Raw genomic sequence first — 27,368 nt, forward strand, 5'->3', positions numbered from 1 at the left:
AGCTAAATAATGACAAAGCGGTGACATCCTCAAGCGTGGAGAAACCCTTGCTATCGATCTCAGCTCAAAGATATGATCCAGAATCTAATTCAGAGGCAGAAATAGAAACAGCAACAGCAGGACGTCCGTCTCTGTGGTATGTACTGTATTTAGTGGCCTGTCAACATTTGTCTTTACTCTCAGTTTATGAGGACATTCGGTTTATGGACTATTGTATGCGACCAAACCTTAGCAGTAGCAAGCAAAACGGTTTTGCACGTCAGACTAGTAGTGTAACGTTATACATAGAACAGCAATGAAGTCCCTTAGCGCATTTGAATGACGAAGCACGCAATCGTGTTGTTTACTGATGTTTACATCCCTGACGATAAGCAACAGCACAGACATTTGAAGCAGTTTTACTCACCGGCTGCTTCCAAAACAGGACCGAACCTTTATCGCTGGGACGCCTCCGTCAAAAACGTACATCTTGGAGTGTGGAGATCTACTTTGCGCCACTGAAGCATTTCTGTTCAAATCGGTTCAAATGCAGCGCTGCCTTCCCGGAATGCTGTGCTGAAGCGTTGAAGTTGCTTAATGTCAAAGTGGAGGAATGAAGTGGAGCGCAGCGCGGACTATAACCGACATTAGTGTTCACGGACGACTGGATCTGCAGCTGAGCAGTGTTTACGGCAGTGCATTTCCTCTCTCGCTCTAGTCACGCGCGCGCACACCCTACCGGGAGAAGAGCCCGTAAGCCCATACAAGGACCTTCCGGTCTATTAACGTCAAGTCGACCCATACTCGAAAAAAACTCTCCGAAACATGAGAAACCGGAAGGAGTATTTTTGACACAGAAATACTCCATCAAACGTCCAACATTAGTTTTTGAAACTTTGTCTATGTTTAGGATGGGAATCCAAGTCTTTACAGTGTAAAAAGCTCAGTATGCATGAAACAGCATTTCACCCCCCCTTTAAGCCTTCGCTCCCCACCTGCATTAATGAGCCTTGGCCGCCCATAACCGGTTAACCACTGTTCCTTCCTTGGACCACTTTATACTGACGACTGCACTCACTGCAGACTAAGAACGCCCCACCAGAACTACGTTTTGGACATGCTCTGTCCCAGTCATCGATCACAATTTGGTTCTTGTCAAATTTGTTCAAATCCTTATGCTTGTCCGTTTTTTCTGCTTCCAACATCAACTTGTGTTCACTTGCTGTGTTTTATTCACTTCATCTGTAGTCATAATGTTATGCCTGATCAGTGTAGTAAGTGAGGTTCATAACCACTGTGAGCACTATATACTTGCACAACAGTGCCTCCCTGTGGTGAATTAAACATAAAAATATATAAAATTGTTGCAAAAGCGAGCATATAACAAACACTTTATTACACATTTATTTAAAAAAAAAACTTTAGTGTAAGAAACCTGTGGCATACAAGTAGTGGTTATAATTTTATACATGTACGTACCATTGACATAAGATTAGAAAAAAAAATGCTCTTATACAGCTTTTCACATTCTACAAACATATGCAAACTACAAATTCACATGATCCCAACACTACATCAAATCTATACAAAGATGCAAAAATATATCCAGTTTTAATTTAAACAGTTGTGATCAAAGTGAGGATGACATTCATTTTCAAACGTCCTCACAAAAAGTCACTTCTGCGATTGCAGACATTTTGATTATAGGCTGTTTCACGAGCTCAAAACTCTTGGAAACGGCCGGTCAAGATCCAGCATTACGATCCCACTTATCATTTCACTTGGAGAATACAACTCCAGAGCAGGTTTAGATACAGAAACAAAAAAATATTCTTGCCCTGTCATTATATATTTACAAGATCCATGACAGCGGAATAGACAACTCCAGTTTTCAAATAGCTGATGTACCAGGAATGAACTATAATATAAGAAGCACTTCCAAGAAACTACACATTAGAAACCATATCAGAACTCATAAGCTTGTTACTTACTTTTATAACAGTTATCACTTAACAGGTTTTGAGTTACAGAGGTCAAGGCATCAAGTGCTAGTGGTACAGAACCAATCAAAGGATTGAGTGTACATAAGTACAACTACCTGCAGGGGGCGCTGTGGTCCAACAATGCTTGATTTACATAATTGGTTCTTAAACCTGTCCTGGGGACCCACTGCATATTTTGCGTACACATTATGTCTCCATCATCAGACACAACCAATTCAAGTCTTGCAGTGTCTACTAATGAGCTGAGGAGTTGAATCAGGCGTGATAGATGAGGACATACAAAATGTGCACTGGTGGGACAGGTTTGAGAACCACTGATTTACATACATTCCTAGAGTTCAGGCAGTTTCAATATTTAAAAGCATGTCCAGGTCACAATTCACCCTAATTGTAACACATTTTCTGTGACATTATTATGAAAATTAAAAAAAAAAAATAATAATATACTATAAAAAACAGAAATTCCTTATTTATTGTGGGGTGAAATATGACCCAGACATGTTTGTGACAGGTTTCATGAGATTCACACAACCACACTTGTAAATCACTGTGATCAATATATACAATCAATGTAATGGATGCTACACTATAAATGTTCATTATTCTGACATTTGCGAGAAACTTCATCTATGATAATTTAACTAGTGGAAGGCTTTAAGGTTTGAGCTACACTGTTAAATCATAACTAAACCATCCAAATCAGACAGAAGCTCATGGTCACTGAAATGTATCTGTTCCCTCAACAGATCTCTGCCTAGAACCCTTTGCGGTTCTAGAATGCCCTCAAAGTTCTGCATGTCATGACAGATCTCTCCAAAGAACACATGGGCATGTTCCCAGTACGCAAACCCAAGGTAAATGCTCCGATTCAGTTCTGTAAACTCATTCAAACCAATAATAATCCAACCCATATCTCAGCCTGTGCTGCCATTGGATTAATTCCTGTTGTTTTTCTGGTCTTCAGAGGCAGTTTCACTGGGTCCATAAGTCCTTAAAAACTTCTGCTGAAGTTCATCCAGTTCAGCGGGCAGAGGGATATTCAACTCTTGATTCAGAGTTAATGCCTCAAAGCAGTCCTCCAGCTTCTGAAAAGCAGGCCTGAAGAAGACAGGAATAGGAAAGAGGTAAGAATGGAAAGCCTTTTCATCCATTAGAGAGTAATGTTTATAATAACCAGATACACTACTGTTAAAAAAATGTGGGTTTGGTAAGATTTAATGTTTTTAAAAAGAAGGGTCCAATCATATACCCAGCACAATGCAGCTCCAGGCACGACGCAAATTTTATTTGCCTTTTTAATTTTATTGACCATATTATTTTACAATTTATGCTATAAAATTAGCTTTTTTATTTATAGTTATTATATTAGTACTATATTATACTCACTCAATTGTATTTTTAGGCTATTCATAATAATAACAATAATAATAATATACTCTGGAATAAAACTGCCATATACTGTATATTGAATGATGACATCTGACCTTCTTTTACACTTATAGTTCATACAATTTATACTGTACTGTATTTGTACTATTATTTTTTCACCATATCACATAAATATTTTCCTGGGTCTGGTTTTACAAACCTGGCTTAGATTAAGTAATGTTTAAGAAAAAAAACATTAGTTGTGTGCATCTTGAGACAAAATGCCACTGACATATTTTAAGATGTCAAATTGTTTTCAGTTAAAACAGCTCAAATTTGCATTTTAGTCTGGGACTAGTCTTAAGCCTAGTCTGTGAATCCAGGGGTAAATGTTTTTTCTGGATCCATTAAGAATTGTTTTATAATTAAGGTTCCAAGCTATAATATAATTGTTGCAGGATAAGGAATCCTTTATACCCTATAATATCCGTTTGCATCGATTTGAAAGGAATTAAATGCATTTAGTTAGTTTGTATAACTATGGTGTACTGACAGTAAATCTGTGAAATGCTTATATATAATTAAATGTTTCACTTTTTAGACCTCAATAACACTTTAAGTTGCCAGACACAATTAAATATATTATTGCAGATTCAATACCGATTTGGTATCGTGGTCTGTACTTTTGACAACACTACTATAAAGACATGAAAAGGTCATTAAATTGGAGTGTCTATTTACAACAAGTGCAAATAGAGCGCCTTGTTGGCAAGTGCTAATTTGCACTAGCTCTTCCCAACAATGCTTGCTGGGCCATACAATACTAAAAAAGACACATATTTCAGTGTCTTCATTGGCATAGTCAGCCTCATGGAACTAGGTTAAGACGCAATCGACCTGGGATTGATATAGAAAAATCCACCTTTTGTGCCTAACGAAATGTTTAATAATAATACAAGTATTTATTGGGTTGGGTTAGGGGTAGGTGTAGGTGTTGCGGGGGCTTTTAGTGTCCCTTTAAGGTGGCATCCATTTAATCATTTTAATAAATATAATAATTTACACTGTAAATATAAATATGATCCAATTATTATTTACACATATTGCAAAGAACTGCTACTTTTACATGGTGAAAATAGAATACATCACTATTTTCACTATTTTTACTTCAGATGCAAATTATCTCAAATTTCTTGACTGCTACTGCTCTCAAATGTTAGTCTGGAGCCCTGTTTGGTCATGCTATTTGCCTCAAAAATCATGGAAATGTATTGGTAAAAATGTGTACGAACCCTGAACGATATAATTACATAGTACTCCAAGGTACTTCGAAGAATAGCATGCTACATATAAAAAAAACAGCATTTTAACAGCACCCTGTGGTGAGGAAATTTTCCCTTCAACATCACAACTTAAAAAAGAAGGGCATTTGACAAAACACAGTGGCACTTACCGCGTGTCAGGGGCAAGGTCACAACAACCCACAGCCAATGCAAAGAAAGCAGGAGGACAGTGCTCAGGAAGAAATTTCTCTATGAATTTTCGCACATTGAGCCCAAAATCCAGCGTTCTCGGAAGACACTCTGGATCTGCATAAACCTGGCCAATAATCTATTACCAAAATAAGGAAACAAGGATGAATGACAAATGGAAGAGAAATAAATATGAGGAACCTTTCAAGCATCCTCTTACATAACCGAGAAAGAAATGTAGCCGTTTTGACTCGAACCATTTGAGCGTAATGTTTGCTTTCGGCATTCCGACATTCATTTACAAGTGCCTTAAATATGTGACAGTTAATTCTAATGCTGTGGTCATAAGGACATGCCAGAACATCTGTCAGATGTTTACCACTAAAAAAGACTCTTACCTCACAAAGCACAATGCCAAAGGAGAAAATATCCACCTTCTCATCATAGCGTTTACCTGTTTACACACAGGGGGAAAAACAAACTTAGAGAACACAACTCAAAAACCTTTATATTAGATGATGGCAATTACCTGGAGGAACAGAAGAAACATCAACACAATATTCTCACAACAATGAAGAGGGATTTAGGTACATTGGATATTCTCATTTACATGTTAATGTCCATCTAGTAGGCGGTTTATAAAATGTAGTCACAAACTAAACTGTTCAGTGATTTTTTTTAATCTTTCGGGCACAGCATTTGAAAGCGCACTTACATTAGTTTATCTTTATTAGTTTTCTTGATTCAAAGATCTTAAGAATAATTTTCTCTTCTCACCATTGAGCATTTCTGGGGCCATCCAGTACGGGTTCCCCACCACCGTGTAGCGTTTCTTACGGTCAATGCGTCTAAACTGCCTTTTCTTATTGGTTGGTTTGTCGGGGGATGGCTGCTTGACCTTGTCCTCCATGATTAGACGAGACAGGCCAAAATCTGCCACCACAACGGTGTTGTCCTGCAGGGGTCAGACAAGCAGAGCAAAGATGAAAAGATTTATGCTAAATGTGCAAAAATGCTTATGACAGATTAATATTTCTGTGTTACAAGTTTATGAGTAAAAAGGAACAAAATGGGAAAAACAACAAAATAATTAAAATTTGATTTTCAAAAATCTTGATAACACCATAAGTCAGTGTCATGTATAAATGTTTAAGTCCCAAAAGCATGCCATTGGTTCTTTAAATAGCTTTTCATGAATGATTCACTCAGGATATGTGAATGACAGTATGTCCTGTCTTATCTTCTACCTACTAAACAAGCCAGCAACTTCTAAACTAAATAATCCTCAAGTGTGAACAGATCTTCACCCTTCACTGTATTCCCCCCCTGCTCTAGTGTTCTTACATAACTTGTTTCTGGTTGCTTGTCTACTTCAGCCTTTCTGTTTGTGCCGCCACAAGCCTGGAAGTTATTCTAGGACCTGGGCTCCCCGAGGGAGGCCTAATAAGTGTAGACTTTGATCTAAATTAATGTGAAATGGGTGAAGCTCTTCTCGTACCAGTTTGACCAGGCAGTTGTGAGAGTTTAGATCTCGATGTATGATGCTCATTGAATGCAGATATGCCTGAAAGAATAAGAACAAAATCAATCAGAGAAGAAAGAAAAAGAGGTTGTGTCTGAGCAGAATGAGGAAAAACAGAAGTGCATTAGACATCTACCTCTTGATCATCACTACCAAAAAAACTAAGAAAGAAAAATTGAATTGGTGCATCACAGCAGCGCTAGGCAACAGGCACAACAAAAACTGCTAAGCAGGAAGTTGCTTCACTGTCTCCTTAACTACTCAGACAAGTCTTATTTGAGATGCACATGCTCTTGGAGATGAAGATAAAAACTGTGTCCTGACAAGGTGTAATTTAAGTTGTGGCAAGTAATGGAAGTACAAATATTGCATGGCACAACACAATCAGCCAATCAGAATTGGCATGCAACAACACAATTTCCAGACAATATTTTCTGTTAAAAATACACACCCACACAAATTAGATTTTTTTTTTTTCTTAAGGAATTAATAGAAACCTCTTCAAGGTTTACATTTTTGTCATAATCTATGAGTATCCCTTAAATGGTGATGATCTAAATGTTAAAATATCCATAAACTATTAAATATGCAATAATGGCTGATGGCAATAAAATATAAAAATAAACAACATGGCAGATATATTGTGCATCTCTAAATTAAAAACATTTAAAGTAGTCCATCTTGGACTAATTGCGTTTTGCTTTCGCAGTGGGCAGGGCAACCCAGTGTGATAACAGAAATAGAAATCAAATGTCCATCAAAATGTCCTGACGTGCCATTTCTGAGATGTACCTCCATGGAGATGGCACAGGTGATTTTTTAACTGGACTAATGAATTTGGGCATGTGTTGATACGAGTATTTTGCTAGTTTATGCTTCTCTAATGACACCAAACTTACTGCAAAATTATGAGTTTCAAATAGGCCATATTTGCGATCAGTTAACAAAACTCATGCCACTGGTTGAACCAATGCTGCTGCATCACACTGGTTGGGACATCATAAAAAAAAACATTTTGATACACTTTAATCAACCTATGGAAGTCTTATAGTCTTTGCATATTAAGCTATGATGAAATAAACATTTTAACATCCAAATAGTTACTTAATAGAGGCCACAAGACGATGATGTCATCTCATTATTTCCTACAAAATATGTAAGTGTAAACAAACTATGATCCAAAAGTGCCTCAAATATTGTACAATAGCTTATATTGTTTTGCAATGCTATATACCGGTATGTGCAGACCCAGAAGCCCACTCACCATTCCAGATGCAATGCTCTTCGCAAAACTAACTCTCTGTTCCCATGGGAATGAGTCCTGTAGGGATAGAAAGAGAGAGAGAGATGAATTGCTGGCCTAGTTTATAACCACACTATTATACAGCCCAGTGTGACAGCACGCTATGCTGTCCATGAAATAGAGAGGAAATCGTTACATAACAGCATCCACTCATTACAGACACAAATTACTCAAACACAAGACAAACTTTTATAGAAAACATTATAGCACATTAGAGAGACGCAATGAAAGACTAAAGGAGAAAGGTACATCATCTGTGAACCTTATGTTTGGTGTTGAAACCCATTTTTGAAGCAAACCCAGTGGGTGATCTGGAAAACATTCCCACAAGAATCCCTCACCTGGAAACACTTCATACCTCCTTTATCTCTCATCCAGTGCAACCACACAACTACATTTTCTCCCTTTCATTTCACAGAGCATGTTTGTGTTGTCCAGTCCCAATTCCCTGTCCCTCTCCCTTTTCCTTGCAAAGTTCATCTCAGGTGAACAGAGACAGTGACAAAGACTAAAACACTAACAGATGATGTACGGCCCTTACTAGAAGCATGAGGAAAAAAGGGATTTTAAAATCAGGACGCACCGTGTCACGGATAAAATCCTTCAGAGTGCCTCCCTCAATGAACTCAGTTATCAGATTAAGCCGCTTGTCCTTGTACAAAACCCCAATGAACTTCAAAACGTGTTGATGAGCAAGACTTCTCATCACTTTTACCTGGAAAAAAAAAAGAGAGAGAGAGAGAGAGAGAGAGAGAGAGAGAGAGAGAGAGAGAGAGAGAGAGAGAAAGAGAGAGAGAGAGAGAGAGAGAGAGAGAGAGAGAGAGAGAGAGAGAGAAAGAATAATTAATTGCTGAGGTTCTTAAACTAAATACAGACTGGATAAATCTGGTTAAGTCTCTTTTCTTCTGAAGAAAATCACAAGCCCTACAGCAACACTGTAACCTGGCGCCACATGGATCAGTTTTATCTGCTGTTTAAATCACACTTTGATACTGACCCAGAGCAGACAACAAAGGGATGGAAGGAATACAGGTGAATATAGAGATAGAGTGAAAAAAATTCAGAGGTAATCAGAAGAATGAGAGATACTTGCAGGGAAAGTAAGGGATCTTCATACCTCCTGAAGGAAGGTTTTCTGTGTCTCTTCATCGCAGCGGATCAGTTCCTTCATGACCATAACCTCACCTGTGGCTTTATGGGTTACCTACAGAAGATCACACAGTATTAGGGTTGGAAATCAAAAAAGTAATTCCAGTTCTCCAAAAATGTTGGAACTGAATAGTTTTATGAACTTCATTTAGGGTTGTCGAACATCTGCATTCTTCTGCAAGTTGTAAATGGAACTACATTCCAGTACTGTGGAATTCCAAGGCAATATAAATTTCTTCTGCCAAGTTGATTAAGAAAATGCAGTGGAATCAGAACTGTGGCAATTCCTGTACAGAACCTGTCCTCCAACACTGAACTAAGCTTATTCAATGCAGTCCTACAGCTCTCCTAGACCAACTTTGAGAAACCTGTGACCACCTATACACTGCATTGCACAGAAAACAAGTTATGTTGTAAACCATATGCACACCTTGATGGCCTGTCCAAAGAAGCCTTTTCCAAGGATTTCTCCATGGATTAGGTCACAGGGACGGAAGATACGGTGGGACCAGCTGGAAGGAGAGCGGAGGGATTCAGAGCGCCCAATATCTCGAGTCAGAACTGGAGGGTCCTTAGGAGATGAAGAGACTGGAGACTTGCAGGTACTGTTGCTACGTCTACAAAGCACACGATAAAATGATTAATTCTGTACAAGCCCAAATAGCTATTAGAAAATGGTAAAACAAGTGTGTAATGTAGTTATTATTTACTAGTTTTGAATGCTAAACCTACACAAGCCAGTGCTGAAACCTGATTGGATTAGTTACCTGAGGGACCTCCTCTTTAACACCCTATTGTCCACTGTGTCACTCCGCTCAACCTCAGCATCTGAGGACAGACGCATACGGGAGGCCGCAGGGACACCCAGGTGATTGCGGGAAGAGCCCAGGCGGAGTCGGTCCAGACGCTGTCTGACTGGATCATATTCCATCAACAGCTGCAGTGTCTGACTGGTCCTATGGATGAGGTCTTCCACCTGGAACAACCAATCAGAATTCACAAGGTCGCAAAAAACTCTGGTCGTTTTTAATAAGCACCAGTGCGCCACAACAACAATAAAAACGAGAGGACAGCATTTAATCATAAAACTTAAGCATTGTGCACTAGTGCTGTTCACATAGATAACATAGATTTCCCACCCAGTTAAAGCTGATCCCAGACAAAATGTCTTCCTAAAGGTGCAAAAGATAAACCCTGAATGCAAACACTAAATTTATGTTTGCATGGGCATGCTGAAAATCTGCAATTATTACAAAAATACTGAGCCTAATCTAAAGTGTGGCAGTTAGTGTGGCAGACCAAATAAAATGGTTTGTCAAACTGAAATGGCAAACCACAGCACAATTTCTATGGAAGACAATCTGAAAAGAAAACATCCCAGGGCTCTCATCTTAAGTATTTGGGCTATTACACAGCACTAGATTACGGTTGTCAGTCCCATATTTTGTGCTCAATATGACCATGTTCATACAGCATTCAGTTTTTTTACAAGCTTCCGTGGGTGCGAGGCTGGGAGATGTGCTGCTCAAACAATCTCTGCAATGATTTACAAAGCATTTAGCGTGTTTGTGTTCACACAGAAGGCACTCAGCAATTGTATGGCAATTTTCTGGGTTCAACGCTCGGTGTGAAAGGGGTTTTAGTTAGTTAGAATGAGATTGTGACTTCAGCTGTTTGATCATACAGCTCAATGAACATATTCAAGCAGCTACTTTAATCTAAATGAACAAAACATTTCAGGATTCACTCTAGAAAAGCAATTGGTACTTTAAATCACAATAAGTAGAAGGAAAGCAGTTTGGTAATAACTGAGCATTGTCAACTTTCCACTCATAGAATGATGGAGAGTATAATGCTTTTAAAAATTAATACTTACAAATATTTTGGTAAAACTGTTAAATTAAAAAATGTGAACTGATTGTGAATTGTATCCCTTTGCAATAAAAATAATAATAATACATCCCAAAAAGTGACTGAATGCAGCAATAGAACCTTTCCTAATAAGCCCTACACTGCATAAACCTTCTCTTTTGTGAAAAATAGTATCAGAACTGTTCGTTTGAGTTCTATCTACTTTGTTGAATATCAAATATCTCAATTAAGGCAAGTTTATCCCGCCCCTCAGATTGAGCCCTGTCAATGGTGATTTCCCAGATTAAATATCTTGATGTGGGTCTGGCTTGTCAGGCTAATAAACCTGATCTTCTGTGATGAATAGTATCATTAGGTAAAGTTCATACACAGATTACTTAAGGTTATTATTTATTGGTAAATTAACTATAGGATTAATAGACTATTCAGAAAATATACAATAGAATGGTTAGTTCCAGCCCTAATTTCATGACTTTTTTCCATTTTTAGGATTAAGGGGACCTCAGGCTGCTTATTACATTGGGCAGATGGCTGCCAAACAAAGTCAGTCCTAAAAACTCAATCGCACATGATTAAATTAAGGCACAAATCCATGACAACAGACAAGAAGCAGTGGAATTCAAATTTTAAGGGAGAATGGTGGGTAAATTAAATCACATTAACAAATGCACGTTGAGAATGCAAAGCATTTACATAGGAGTTGAAAAGTCACTTTAGTACTAGAGTCTACACACAAACCTCCCAACACAGGTATGCGTCAAGTTAAACCCATGCCTGACTTCTAACATTTTATTCTTTAGAAAACTAATTGTTGCTTCTGCAACATTAACACCCTTTAACAAAACACAAACGATGCGCCAAGAGTCATATGGACTATGATAACCCAAAAACACATCAAAGCCATGTAACAAACAGTCTGTTTCTAGTGAGCAATGTACATTCAGTGCATGACCAGCTAAAAGCAATTACCAAGGTATGAAGGAGTGTCATTGTATGTGCTGGGACAGGCTATGGTATGACAATTTGTTTTTCAAATGCTTTTGCAGTTTCTCTGTATTGTCACATTGCTTCAACACGTTTGCGTTGGCACGATTTCACCTCACCTCAAAGCTAATATCAAGCATGGTAGCAGTAATAAATGGAAAGTACCTCCTCCTCCATCAAAGCTGACACTGGGAGTCCATTGATCTCCAGGATTCGATCCCCAACATGGATGGCGTTCCGAACCTCTGGACTAATATGCATCCCTCTGACCCTGTAAGGATAAGGTTTCGTGAGATTTTCATCAAAAGACAGGTTAAGAATGATGAGAGAAATCTCATAGCTTTCTATTATGGTTCTGCATTCAAAGAACACAAAAACAAACTGGCAGTTTGCGCCTTTAAATCAACATGAATAGTCGTATCGCCACAGTTATGCAACACATTCCAAGTGGCATTAACAGCGTCTCTGGCATGGGGTGTGGTGACATTGTGGTGAATCTGTGAGGTGATAAATAACTTAAATACTCTATTATTCCAAATGTTTCTCAGAATATTCATCATAATATGACTGCTTGCTTAACCAGAACTCAAAAAAATCTCTCAAGTAAGGCAAGAAGGGGATGCTTTAAGTTATTTTTAGATGTTGGCTTCATTTAACTCGCAGAACTTCCCTAAACACTTCTACTCAGGTAAATCCCCACTACGCCATTTTGAGTTCAACTTCATCAAGTAGACAAGGGAAGTTTATTTGGACAGACCCTAGACCCCTTGATTTTACCCAGACGAGTGAGTCTACTCAGCATGTACACTTCAGGCAGACCTATAGACTACAGTGCACCATAATTGTGACGTCACAGCATTTCGCACTTAATTTAATTTACCCCCACCAAACAGTACATGATATTTGTATTATATTGACATTTAACCGCTTATAATACTTGTATCTACCTAAAAGGTGGGGTAAGTGCTTTATGTTAACCGTTGCTGATATTTCAAATAACCAAAACAAACACGCCCCTACCCCCAAAAAGGGTCTCGGCCCTATTTTGATAGCTCCGCCCGACACGTATGTAACCCAGGCAACGACATTTTGTGAGCTGACGCTTGAAACAGACAGTGAGGAGAGTTAGATGCTCCATAGTGTGTGGAAATGAATGGGTCTTGAAATAACACTTACCCACCTTTAAGCTGACTGGTTTTTAAGCACGTTTGTGGTTTTTTATTTTTTATATTTAATATCAATATATATTCATATTTCATTTTTGTTTACATTTCATTTTTAACATCTAAAGGCGCATACATACAGGCCTTTAGAATGGTGTACAGAACTAATTCATAAGGGAAAAATTGTTTAACTAATAATAATCAGCTCCATAACAGATTCCAAGTGATCAAGGGCTTAGAGTGTTCCATTTAAACACATTTCAAGGGTTCCGCCAGTAGTGGGCACTCGTGCAACATAAGCAAATGACGCACATCCAAGCAAACAACTTAATTGGACTTAAACGCAGCCCATAATTTTGCATGTCTTCACTTACTCTTTGACCTGGACACTGGCTGTGGCACTGGTGCAGTCTCTAATCACGCTAACAGAGAAGCCCCTTTTTCCATTGGTGGCGGAAGGCATGGATACCAGAGTTACTGTGTGAGGGAGCAGGTCTGTTGGAGAGTCAGCCAAACCGCGCTTCTCTAACATCGGTGTCAGGACCTCCTGCTTGTAGCATTTACCACTGTGTCAGAGAAAGAAAGACAGAAATTGAGGAACCTCACTAGAGTTTAAACACTTTAGGACCTGAACTTTTAGGACAAGACCTGGCAGGTCTTGACTTTTAGGACAAGACCTGACAAGAACAAGTCACCACCAGACATGTTATGAAAAACTCAGATGTGTATCAATCTGCCTGTGCTGTACTGAAAACAACAAATGAAGAGAAACAACAAACAAAATAGGAAATTATACACAAAATTAAGTTAAAAAGTCCATTAAAAATAATTAGAAAGTAATGATATAGAAACAAAAATTTACCTAGTCACCTGCAATGCCGATTTGATTGCAAAAATGTAAGTTGAGAGCGGTACCCATAACAAAACATTACATAATTCCATGTGTTATACAAAGAAATTCCTAGATTTTGTTCAGTTTGGCTTTCAAAAACTTTTTTTTTTTGAGTCTCTGCAAGGTCATCCTATTGAGCACCACAAATGCTACCGGGGACAGTAGATAAAATTACACTGCAGATACACAATTCAAATTCAGTGAGCCTTATACTGAAACTTTGACATATTTTAACAAAAATACATAAATTGTATTTCGTCAGTACACTTGTAAAATCAGGATATCCTAGCTACGATATGTAAAGTCAACACTGAATAATCTTTAATAGAGCAGTACACTTAAAGTTTCTGCACCAGTAGGTCTACTACTAATATATGTACAGTTGAAAAGTGTGAAGTTACTCACCAGTAAAGTTTGGTACGTTCCACTAAGGCATAGGAATCCTGATCCTCAATCACCACCCTGCAGCTCAAACACACAAAGCATTCGGGGTGGTATTTATAGTCTCCTGCCACCTGAAACACACGAATGCCCGGAGCAGATCAGAACATCAGTTGCCTCATGATTTCGCTCCTTAAGCCCAAATTGGACATCCCAAAAGAAAATCCTCAGTAAAAACCAGCCCAGACAGTGGTCGAGACACAATCTTTCTGGAATACTCCTGTACGCTTAGTGTATGCTCACTGCTCTCACTGCTCTCTCTGCCAAGCCCAGGTGTGCTAGATCATGCTTTCACTGTGCTTCATCTGCTTTGTGTCTGTCTTTGTTCAGTCTGCGTGCTTTGGCAGTGACGTACGCACGTCTGCTATCTTTTTCTGTAACACCTGCAATATAAACAGGATCCCATTGCTCTTACACAACACATTGTTTGTGTCAATCTCTGATTAAAACCTCCTACCTCCATCTAATGCAGGCTCTCGCTCTGAACTCCCTCATATAAATCTTAGAAAATACACATTTACTTTGGGGAAAAACTGCATTCTCTCATTTTACTTTCGCTGACATTTTACATCTTAAAATACCTTTAAATATGTAACTACACGTAACCTGAGATTTACTGGAAATACATTAACCGTAAACATTCATTAACTAATCACCGGCAAATACAATTCCAAAGAATTTATTTTCATAAATCAAACACATTTTTAACCTTGTAAGCAATTTAATATCCCAATCCCTTTCTTTAGAGTTATACTTTACGGTTTTGAAAGCACATTCTATTAACTTCAGTTCAACACTAACCAAAACAAAATCTACTTCCCTAAGAAAACATTGTTTATTACTAAAGTGTAACATTAACACTATTATAAAGGCACACACACTCACAAATTCAATATAAAAATAACTGCCAATCAATATGGGTTATGGAACAGAAACAGTCTTTTATTCTCTTGTTTTGAATGGAAAATTGCTTAACCAATAATCCTCTGGTTCTTCCTTTCATTCTGGCTGAATGGAGAAAGTATAAGGTCACGCTGAGGTTTCATTTAATGTGAACCACAAAAGACAGATTAGCAGTTATGTTTACTGAGCTGTGAATCAACGGTCCCAGGGTTTGACTAACTAAATTCTTGGGTAATTTTAATGGCTGGGTAAGCCACACCTCCTCATGCAGACTACACTATTCAACAATCAGGGTAGAACATGCAGACAGGCAATTAGAAGATTGTATGCCTATTTGGTTTTAGTATCACTCATTCCAGCATAATATATAAATACATTTTATTAATTATAGCACAACACTAAATAATAATAGACATAATAACATGGAAAGAAAAAATAATAATTGTCCACATACACACATATGTAAAGATAACACCAACTAACCAACTGGTAGCCAGTAGAATGAGAGAGTGATGTAATTACATTTTTCACCTTCTACATTTACAGTGCTTTTTTTTGTTTTGTTGCTATGGTCTTCATTTACAGTACACCACGTCTACGTTTACAGTGCTTTGCTCAAGGGCAGTTAGCTGAACTGCTTGACACTTGGTTCAACCTCTGAGTAAGCATGATGTCTCAGAATTTTTTTTTTTTTTAGCTGACACGACTCACAAACGTCATACCCACCCATGTGTTACATTAGAGTGGGAATGTGCATTTGAGAAAGGCTGTTTCCCAGAAGTACATTGTAAAAGGGCCTCCCCTCCCTTAGGACTCAAGGAGTCACATGACCACGACTGACTGAACATAGAACAGATTTAAACAAAAGAAAAGTCAGTTAGTTCATTTCTCACCCAAAAACTGATGTGCTAAAATTGGTGACAAAACCAGTACAGCAGTACTTTAGACAAAGTTCAATCCAAGATGAAAGAAGAAACCAAACTGAACAATGAGGAACTTTCAGGCAGCCAAAGAAAATTATTTTCATTAGCATGGATAATCTATGAACAAATGCACAAACATATTCAAACAAGCATTTCAGCTGTGAGGATGATTTCTTCCTGCCTGTCTTTCAGAGGTTTTGACACCCCACTCCTTGTGCTTCCGAGCCCACAACTGGCAACGCACCCCGACCAGAAATACTTGGCATCCTTTAATCCAAGCCCAAACAGAAAAGGCCTATTATGCATTTTGCTCGCTGGCAAATTCTCCTCTTTCTCCCCCCCTTTCTTTCTTAACCCATTTAAAACTGTTTTTGTGAGCAGTGATTTGTTTACATTAGAGATGGATTTGTAAGTCTCTTTCGCATTGATACAGCTTCCATTAGCATTATGATTACAAAGCTCCTTTATTAAAGCCTATGCAAAGGCATTCCAGACGCATGATGGAACAGCACATAACACTGGCCATTCCAGCCTTTAGATCACAGTCATCTTGCTCACAGATATGAGATCATTTATAATTGATATCTCATCAGGAATGAGATTCATTTATATTTTTGAGACACGTGAGAAAACTAAGAAGTTATACATCACAGAAGAAGAAGAAAGAAACGCAAAAGAAGATATTTGAAGACTGTTGCAGCTGGTTGTCCATTTTGTCAAAAGGCAATGGCACCCAATACTTTAAAGCTCCATAACAGGCCATAAAGGTCACATAAAATGATTCAACTGGTATTTTTACAACACTTTTATTTTATAGGGAACAGATTGCAATTTAAGTCTGTATTCACTCTCAAATAAAAACTATATTTGACATCAAATATGGTGACGCTCAAACGTTTGGACGTGACGTGTTTAAGGTTTATGACGTTATATGTAATCTGTAATTTGTGCAAATTGATTCATTTCAAAGTGCCTTTATGTCCTTTTTGGAACTTGAACGTATTAGGCTCAGTTAACTTTCTAGTAGGAATAAAATCTTTACAATATAACAATGAAAAATATTTCTAAAGCATTTATTAATCTCAGATAAATGCTAATCACACTTACTAATACACTATTAAAACCAAAAAATTGTATCTGTTAACATTAGTTAACACCCTCAAGTTGTTCCAAACCTGTATGAGTTTCTTTGTTACAAACATTCTTCAAAATATCTTCTTTTGTGTTCAATAGAACAAAGTAGATAGAGCAACCATTGACTACCATAGTAGGGATAAAAATACTATAGTAGTCAACGGTAACTATCTGCTTGGCTACAAACATTCTTCAAAATATCTTATGTTGTGTTCAGCAGAACAAAGAAACTCTTACAGGTTTGGAACAGCTTGAGGGTGAATAAATGATGACAGAATTTTCATTTTTGGGTGAACTATCCCTTTAATGAACCGAAACTAACATGAACAATTAGCAGTTGTATTTAAAATCAATAGAAACATTCTTCAATTTATCTTAATTTGTGTTCATTTGTGGATTGGTAAATACTGATAAAACTTTCATTTTAGGAGTAAGGCTGCCAAACAATCAATGACACACTTCAGCACAAGCTCTGCTGAATCTGATGACAGTTTGGATAATTGCAACTTTCACCTTTGATATTCTAATTATTGTAACCGATATAGCAGAGCTTTGGTCATTTGTGAGACAGCTGTAGGGAACAAACTCTGTAATGCTGACGTAAGAACTTCATGAAGAGAGACTGAAGTGTCTGAGTGAGTGTTCCATAGGCTTTCCTCCCAAAAGCATCATTCAAATGTGATTCACTACTCACATTAGGTGTGGAAAAGAGCCCCACCACCTTTACCTTATCCGTTAACTCTTCAGGGCTATAAAAAACATCTGCATTTATTGACTTTACCTGACTTCTTTAGACCTCTTCTTTTATCCATGTAAATATTTACTGAGTGAGACAATGGCATGTTATCTAAGTGGTTCTTGCACAAGTTAGAAGAATCTTCTGAAATGATCTGCTTAAGACCTTTCGACTGATAGTCAGTTTCTCTACTCTCACTGTGATTTTTTTTCCTTTCTTCCTGAAACTCTCTGTAAAAACAAACACACTGCCCTGGAATTCAGACAATTTTACATGGCTTTTCTTACCATAGCAGGTCCCGTCATAAGCAGCGAGCAGCCATGGCACAACTCCCCAAACTTCTCGCAGTAGTGTTTGTGACAGTACAGCCTCCCCTCTTTCTCAAAGTACCAGTTTGTCAGGAGATCAGAGCACACAGAACACCTGGGGGGAAAAGAACGGAGAAGTCTGTAAGTGAAACATTCGGTTTGCAGATATTCCCTTAAACAACGTATCTGAATTCAGCTCTCCAGGACAGAATAGAAACCTGATTGACTGAAATGTTTAGCCATTGAGGATTGCTTTGCTCAGTACCAAATCATGTGATTGCTTTAGGTATTTGACCTAAACCAGGTATTTGAACATTTAGGTATATGTCATTGGGAATGTCATAAATATTTCACCTAACAACTCACTTTACTTAAACATTATATAAGTCATTAGTGTTTCAGCCATACATCTAGTATATCTTACAAAGTACAATCTACTTTGAAGGCATATTTTCTTAGTTTCTGAGGTAAAGCTAAATAAGTGGTCAATGATGTCAAAGGAGACACAATCAGTATGTACAAAAACATTCTTTCAATCATGGCTGAGACAAAGTCCAACTGGGCAACGCACACAAACACTATAGTTAAGGAATTTGGGACGTGAGCCAAACCAAGTCATGAAATACTCTCATACACTCTTCTCTCAGCCACCCTATACCTACAATTAGATCCTGATGTTGGGATACAAGCTATGCTACTTTAAGCCATTATCTACTTCCGACTAAAAAGAAAAAATGAACCCAATTAAAGACGTTGAACTGCAGAGTACTTGCACCTTGAGGCTTTTTAAAACAATAAAGGATCACTTGTCCAGGGGAGACATGGGGAGACAAGGACGGATGACTGAAAAGCAAAACATACTTCTTTACATGCAACAGCACGTTTTTCCAGAGTAGATGAGATGAAGAAGGTGATGGGACCTACATCAGATTTGAAACACCTAATGGGTGCCATAAGAGGCAAATGGCAGTACTATGATGAATGCACAAAATATACACCCGCTTACATAGTCACTGTACAGAGTATATGCGCTGTTTTATAAGTGACCATAAAACAACTCTGCATAAATGTAATGATAAATAACGGTAACCATATTTATGTTATATATGGTATAATCATTTAAAAAGTTCTGCGAGTTAGTTATCAGAAAAAAATACTAAAATGCCTGCATTCATACATGGATGCTTGTGCATCAATTAATCTAGTATTAGATTTCCCTGTCCTTGTACAGATATGTATGATAGCTCAAAACAGCAGAATCTAGCAACCAAATAGAAATGCCCTAGCAACAGCCCACCGCACCCTAGAATTATTTGGAGGTAATTTTATGTAGGCAAAACCCTCAAAAAACAAGATTTATATTGTATAATTTATTACACCTGTGTAATTATTACTTATGCTATTTTTAGGTAGTTGTTATCACAACACTGTTCCTGGATCATTATTAAAATCACAGTAGGTTTAAAGGTTAGTTCACCCAAAAATGATAATCGTTTCATTACTTACTCATCTTCATGTCGTAACAAACCTGCGAGACCTTTGTTCATCTTCAGAACACAAATGAAGGAGAATCCGAGAGCTTACTATACCCATAGACTGCAACAGCATTGGCACTTTCACGGCCCATAAAGGTAGTAAAGACATCATTAAAATAGCCCATGTGACAACAGTTTTTTTTTTTTTTTTGCGGACAAACATTAATTCTTGTCACTTCAAAAAATTTAGGTTGAACCACTGTAGTGACATGGGGGGTGGTATTGGGCAGAAAGCTTTCTATTTCATCATCTTCTGTACACAAATTAAGCTATTTTTGTCTTATGGGTTTGAAACATGTGAGTGAGTAATTAATGACAGATTTTTCATTTTGGGTGAACTAACCCTTAGCCTATTAGGACAGAATTAAAACAGGTAAAATAATTGTGTGAGGAGTGAATATGGCCGCATTTTCCAGCCTGGAGGTATGAATGTACAATATCTTTGCTAGTGTGGTAAAATAGCAGGATTAAACTCTCAAACAATGGTAAAAGCAGTCATGTTGTTTCTTAAACCGTTACTTATTTTTTAAGAGACTCTGGTCAGGAAAGGAGGTAGACAGCCAGCAGGTCTGAACCAAAGCAAAGTCCAAGCATCCAGGCAGGAAATCATCTCCAGGCCATGTTCCAGAAGTTCAATAAGCTTTATTTCCACAATGAGGAAAAACATGAATACTCTCCAATGCTGAAGGTATTAACCATTCATCTTTTTTAATACCCTATTCGAATTGATTTGGCAAGCATTAATGGCTTGGTGTGTGGTATGAATGGAAATTTACTAACTTAAATAAAAAGTAAGTTCTAGTTATTTCCCCCCCAATTTTAAAGCTCTCAGTTCATGTTCAGAGCTATGCATTGCAGATTTTTTTTGCATCTAAATCAAGCCCTGCAGACTAAAGGCCAACTATTACTCGAAACCAACTCTCTGACAAACCCAACAACACAAAGTGCCAAAGGGAAGCGTCTGCCATGCAATCTCCTGCTGAAGGCTGTTCTCTCTGGTACACCATGTGCCAGAAAAAGGGAAATAGAGGAAAAGAAATGGGGAAAACTGAAAGAAAAAAACCCACTCAATGGAATGAACGTGGGGAGGATGTGGAAAAGCAACAGAGCTGAGACGTTCTGATAATGATCACATTAGTGTGAGAAGGCCACCAAACCCTCAAGCCTGTCGACAGAACGGCTAGATTTTGGCCATAAGCCCGATTGTTGTCTTTGTTTGGAGGAATGTTGACAAGCTCTGTTTCTACAGGCAGACACAATAAGTCAGTCACCCATACAGGGTGGGTAGAACCTTGTCATCCAGTCTAGGAACACAAATTTGTGTGCCTGTGGGGTGAAACCTGCTCATGAGTTGGGCAACCTGTGTACCAACAGTGACATCATAGCAGATAAAAAGCTTTGTGAATCATCCTCTGGCAAACACCGTGAACTAACATCTGTGAGGAGGACCTTGCAAAGGCTGAGCAGGTGTGCACACATGACAAACTTTCACCTGTGCACCAGATGTGACACTAATTTCAAAACATGTCTGACGTGTTCTGAATGGAGAATACCAATGCACAGAACTTAGATAAGCACATAATAACAATGTTTTTCATGTTGTAATTTAAGCACTCATGGGAATTTAGGCATTGCAGCATTGTAATTTAAATAAATAAACAGTATGAATTTTTTTAAGTGAGCATTAGATGAGAGTAGCTAATGATAATCTGAATGTAAAAATAGCATCAAATAAGATTATTAGAATATTTTCTGATGGATCATTCCTACTACTAAAAAAGAAATATCCCAATGTATTTGAAGAACATTTATTTTATGCTAAGTATAATGAAATATGTACATATTCATGTAATTAATATAAATACCTTGCAATACCCTGTAATTTAGGTACAGTAAATTGATAAGTCTGCTAAATTGGAACATCTAATTTTATACTTAATACACTTTAGTTATCCAAGTGGCCCTGAGGTCCAACTAAAGATATACACTGCCCAGCCAAACAAAAAAGTGTTACTTGGATTTAAAAATAGGCAATGCTTAAGAGTCTATTATTGGGTCATTATCGCAGTGATTATTGTGTTTCTAGCATGTTATATGTTTGACAATGGTTTTTCAAACACTAATTTATAGTGTGTGTAGCTTTTAATTTCTTAAACAACCACATAGGAAGACACATCATGGCCATATTCCAGGATGACAATGTCAAGATTCATATTCATCCAGCTAAAATTGTGAAAAAATGGTTGGGAGGGAGCATGAAGAATCATTTTCATGAATTGGCACCTCTGAGTCCAGACCTTAAGTTCATTGAAAGTCTGACGTGCTGGAGGAGACTTTACAGAGGGCTTGACTCGCATTGTCAATACAAGATCTTGACTAAAATTGATAAACCTCTTGATGGAAATAATATTTGTTATCCTGACCTTGACTGATGTGTCTTCTATATGGTTGTTTAATAAATGAAAAGATACACAATCTAAAAATTGAACTATTCCAAGTATACTTTTACAAGGTACAATTTAAATATCTTGCATTTAAAGAAAGTGATCATACTATCCTTGTGATATTGAAATTATTCACTTTTTTATTTTATAACAAAATTATATAAAAATGTAGTCTAAATTTTAAAGCTGCTGTCTGTAACTTTGTGTTCAAGAAAGATTTACAAAAAATACATAAATGAGAATTTACAACATGAATCTATTTTCCAAAAAGTGTTTATATCTTACCCTGAATCATTATGGTGCACTAATAATAAGTGTTTATATTGGGACTATTTCAGACCGGTCTGGTAGGAACCATGCGGAGGAGCACAGTCCCTGCGTGACTCGCCATAGACATAAACAGAGAGAAGTAGCTCCGGCTGAAATGTTCATTCCGCAAGACACATTTCTGTTTATTCAGTTCTGTTTATTAACCGCTAGAGCGCAAAAAGTTACGGACTGCAGCTTTAAGGAATGTGCATATTATTGCAATAAATAAGTACTCCAAATAAAAGTTTAATTATAATATATGCTAAATAAATATGTTAATTGGTTTTGTACTAAAAAATAAAATACCGCTTGGTATAATGTTTTTTTTTTTTTTTTACTAGAGATGGGACACTTAAAGGAAGACAAAGGCAACTGAAAATTTTGCTTTGCCATAAGAGGAAAAGCCAAATTCTATCTTAAAATTTGTATTAAATATAAATCTGAAATATGACTACAATGTAAAATAACAGTGAGGCAATTTCTATTGGGACATTCAAATAATAAATCACAATGACCTACAATGCTGCCATTGTAAACAACACAGAATCTCTGTAAAGTGTAACACTCTTTTAGATGGCCAGGTATCTCAAGAAATCTCTCTCTCTCTCTCTTTCACTTCTATTTCCTGTTCCAGATTACACCCGAGGGAAAAATAAAAGGCTTCACGTGATTAAACAAAGAAATGATTCAAACCTTGACATATACTCAAGACAAACAGGACAGAAAGAGAACAAACAGTTCTTCACTTCTTCATTCTTCTAGCATTCACATTTAAAACAAGATCCTTACAGGTACCCCATCATATGTATTAGCTCTGCTCTACCTCATTCATAGAACTAGAAGATAAAAATTAAAAAAGACATAGGAAGTCCCATCCAAATGATCACATTACAGTAAAAAAAAAAAAATCCTCAAATCCAACTAAACACTATGCTTAAAAAGCCAGGTGTTGAAAGATGTCAGAGGTGATTATTTTAAATCTGGATTTTGTCATGGTCAAAAGTTTCAATCGATACCATAATTTATACAACAAAGTTATATCTGCAGGTACTTTCACATAAATATGCTGAAATATAACAACAATAATAAACAAAAAATGTGGTGACATAGTCATGAAAAATGAAAAAAAGTTTGGCTATAACATGCATCATAAATCACATTTTAATCACTAAAGTGAATAGGGAAATTCAGATCCCGGATGCATTCAGAAGACATTCCAGTCCCTCCATAATTATAGTTAGAACATTCATTAAAGCATAAGAGTTCAGTCTGTCACTCCAATCACAAAAGGGGCAGAAAGGGGGAAAAAATAGTCTTGTATTTGTCCTGTGGAGCTATGAGCCGATGTCTGGGAATGTGACTAACTAACCAGAGAGGAGATCCTACCTGCCTGCAACTAAATGCTTACAGGATAACAGGGAATGCCTGCCATAACACAAGAAGGATTAGAAGAGAGATAAGAAAGAACAAAGAGTCAATCAATTAAGCTAATAATAAATTAAGCATTACAGTAGAAAGAAGTTATTCACTAAATGTGTAATCCAGCACTAAACTATAGAAATAAACCTTGTGATAGTATTAAGACAGAGACAACAAACCTTTCATTGGGAAATTTAAATTTATCCAACCAAGAAAAAATTAAACTGCTGAAAAAAGGCCTCGGTTGTACCATTGTTCCAGATTGCATAAAATGTTGTGGGCACTGGAGTAATTCCCACCTTCATTAAAGAACACGGTGTCTGAGAACCCCCAGAGGTCCATTTGGTGCCAAGTCTCACAGCACAGGACTGATTCGATCATAATGACAAAACTGTTCCATAAACCTTGGCTATGGACTTTTGGAATGACTTGACTTGAGGGTTTTTTCCTACCTTTCAGGGAGCATTAAATCCATTGGGTTTACATCAAAGCACGTCATTCTCAAAACTTGCCTTTCAAATCAGATAAATTAGCCCCCCCCAAAACTAATTTATTATATTTACAACGGAAATTAATCAAATCTGAACTGACTTCAGCGGAACAAAGACTAGTTTCTGTATAGAGCCGTGTTCGCATGATCACAATTACATATACATACATACATTTGTTCACTGTAAAACTGCTTTGAAACAATCTGTATTGTATAAAGTGCTATATAAAAAGGTGACTTAACTTAAGGTCATTACTGTTAACTTGATGTCCTTTATGCAACAATGGTCACCGGTACAATAAAGAGCTGCCCTTAGGCATATGGACAGTATGGACTCTGGCAAGCAGATGCAGCTATTTTGATGACACATTAATCTAGCCAAGAACTGCAAATTCAGAACTTTAGAGTTTTTAGATCATTAGCTGTTTTTTTTTTTTTTTAAAGGACCTATAAACCATTAACCACTTATCAGTAGCCTTAAAAGTTTAAAATTAAAGGGATAGTTCACTTTAAAATGAAAATTCTGTCATCATTTACTCACCCTCAAATTGTTTCTAACCTGTATGGTTTTCTTTCTTCAGCTGAACACAAGGGAAGATATTTTGAAGAATGTCAGTAACCAAACAGTTAACTATAGAACCATTGACTTCCATAGTTTTTTTTTTTTTTTTCCTATGGAAGTCAATGGTTCTATAGTTAACTGTTTGGTTACTGACATTCTTCAAAATATCTTCCCTTGTGTTCAGCTAAAGAGAAAGAAATGCATACAGGTTAGAAACAATTTGAGGGTGAGTAAAGGATGACCATTTTCATTTTAAAGTGAACTATCCCTTTAATATATACCTTCTGAAGCGAATCGATGGGAATTTTTAAGAAACATATCCATATTTAGAACTTTATAAAGTAAAATATCAGCTTCCGGCAGACTGCCTTCCATATTCAACTTGTGGAGGAAAAAAACGTAACTGGTGTGACGTATCATTAGAATGTAGCATAAGTGTTTTTTAACTGCTTCCAGCAAACTGAATATGGAAAGAAGTCTGCCGAAGCTCGATTTTTCTTTATAAAGTTCAGGGTATTTATTAATATAACTCCAATTTGTGTTAATCAGAAAGAAGAAAGTCATATGCATATAAGACGGCTTGAGGGAGAGTAAATCAGGGGTAATTTTCTTTTTAAAGTGAACTACCTAGAAAAAAGTAGAACAACTTTTTTAACATAAACTATTCTCTCACACATTTACATAAACAAAACCTCTAGCTGAAGGTTCTAGGAGTCCCTAGTAGTCGCTGACAAGCTTCATTGAACTAAGCCAATAATACATGTGTGTAGGCTAGGTGTGAAAGAAAACAATGCAGAATGCTTTCGTTTAAATGCAATAGTATGGATTTTTTTTTAAGAGACAAAAAAAATCATCAAGTTTAAAGCTTATATGCTGGTCCAACTGGTCTACTGCCTGGCTCAGCTAACCAGTCAACAGACATGACTGGGAAAATAGCGAACCAATTTTTCAGCAAAGTAAAAATTTAAAGTAGACAAATCCAAGAAAAGCAATTAAGCAAATTTTTGTTTATTTCGCCCCATTGCTATCCAGTCTGGCTCAGTTTAAAGAGAAATCAAGTTAAGACTCACTGAAAGCATGAGTTGTGCCAGGCATCTTGAAGAACCTTCACATGAAACGCGTCCTGAATCCTCCCGCCGCAGCCCGTGCACGCGCGCTCCGTAACATCTGTCAATCAAACAGAGGAACATTAAGAACTGGCACCTCAAACACCAATTTGTTTTCATGGGAACTTTCAATTCAATGCAAGACATTTTTGCTTTAAAATCTGTATCTTTTAAAATGAAAAACAGGTTACATGTGGTCCATTTTAGCTGTTTATTTACCTGTGTGAAAAACAAAAGAGGTCTGAATATTTATTAAAGAAAACATTTGAAATTTAGAAATTCTGAATACATATTTACAGTTACATACATGCTGACATATAACAAAGTGGCGTTTCTCGGCAAACGTCACCTTCGCACACAAAAACAAAGCAATCGACCGAGCAAATTCCTACATGTTAGTTTCTGCTGCATCTGATATGAAACCCTTTGCGTTACTAACTATTGTCTATGAACAACACAAAAAAATCAGTCAGTACTAAAGGAGCTCAAGTTAAAATTTTCTTGCAAAAAAGTAAATACCGTTCGCGTAATCCTTAACGTACCTTCTCGTTCGTCCATGTCCTCCCTGATCTGATTTAATAATATTTGTTCAAGCTCACATGCTGGTCCAGAAAAGTCTGAAGTTCACGCGCCGCGTATCAGAGATGCTCCATTTCTGATCCATGTGTAAGACTCACAATCCAGCTAAAAGTTGAGGGAAAAACAATGTTTCATCAAGCTTCCTACTAGCAAGTTCAATGTTTCTCTCTTTTTCTCTCGCTCGTCCGACCAGATGACGTCATAACATAGAAATGTACGGAGACCGGAAGGGATCAAACAGAATCACCTGAAACAGGAGCGTTTGCAACAGACTGCGCGACAAAGCCGGGCCCACGTCCAATGATACAGCAGCGACATCTATCGCTAGTGGAACGAAGCGTGGAGTATGCACTGCTTTTCTTTGTTTCACAATCCTTGTTATAGGCCTGCATTTTATTCAGTGCAATGTGCACCACAGGCTACTTGTAGTAGGCTACTCGACTGGCCTTAAAACCCTTTTTGAAGGGCTTGGGCTGTGTGCGAAATGGCACTCTACCTTACTACTACTACTTACTCCCAGTACACAGTGCATACTGCCTACCTTTTGTTTTTTTATATAGTGTGTTAAATATTATTTAAAAAATGCAACAAACCGTGTGGAATCGTATGCTACAGTGTTAACATGACAAAACATTGAACATGAATTCACCACAGCTGTGCAGGTTGTTACTTAATGAATGTACTACTCTTTTTTTATGTGTAAAAATAAGTGAAAATGTCCTACCTTTCGACTGTCCTCGCCAACGGTCTTGATCTAACCCTTAATAATTAT

The 27,368-nt window shown here is 37.3% G+C and overlaps 1 protein-coding gene across 1 annotated transcript; it reads right to left on the reverse strand.

The window, feature by feature from the left end:
* Positions 1–1,353: 1,353 nt before the first annotated feature.
* On the reverse strand, positions 1,354–26,900 carry limk2 (LIM domain kinase 2). The gene is made up of 16 exons (XM_067439266.1): positions 26,560–26,900; positions 25,982–26,078; positions 18,132–18,267; positions 14,113–14,222; positions 13,190–13,381; positions 11,818–11,923; positions 9,564–9,772; positions 9,227–9,413; positions 8,765–8,851; positions 8,231–8,362; positions 7,609–7,665; positions 6,321–6,386; positions 5,600–5,777; positions 5,221–5,276; positions 4,804–4,961; positions 1,354–3,080 (listed from the first exon to the last, which is right to left on the reverse strand). Exons 1-16 carry the CDS (start codon positions 26,573–26,575, stop codon positions 2,918–2,920), a joined length of 1,950 nt encoding a protein of 649 aa, XP_067295367.1. The 5' UTR covers positions 26,576–26,900; the 3' UTR covers positions 1,354–2,917.
* Positions 26,901–27,368: the final 468 nt, after the last annotated feature.

This window comes from Pseudorasbora parva, chromosome 3 (assembly GCF_024679245.1).
Source record: "Pseudorasbora parva isolate DD20220531a chromosome 3, ASM2467924v1, whole genome shotgun sequence".
In the NCBI taxonomy this organism is placed as follows: Eukaryota; Metazoa; Chordata; class Actinopteri; order Cypriniformes; family Gobionidae; genus Pseudorasbora; species Pseudorasbora parva.

Coding starts and splice junctions, on each gene's coding strand:
- limk2 (XM_067439266.1), bottom strand. Junction 13,382..14,112: donor GAACGTACCAAACTTTACTG/GTGAGTAACTTC, acceptor TCTCTGACACAG/TGGTAAATGCTACAAGCAGG. Junction 4,962..5,220: donor TTGGCATTGTGCTTTGTGAG/GTAAGAGTCTTT, acceptor TTTTGGTAATAG/ATTATTGGCCAGGTTTATGC.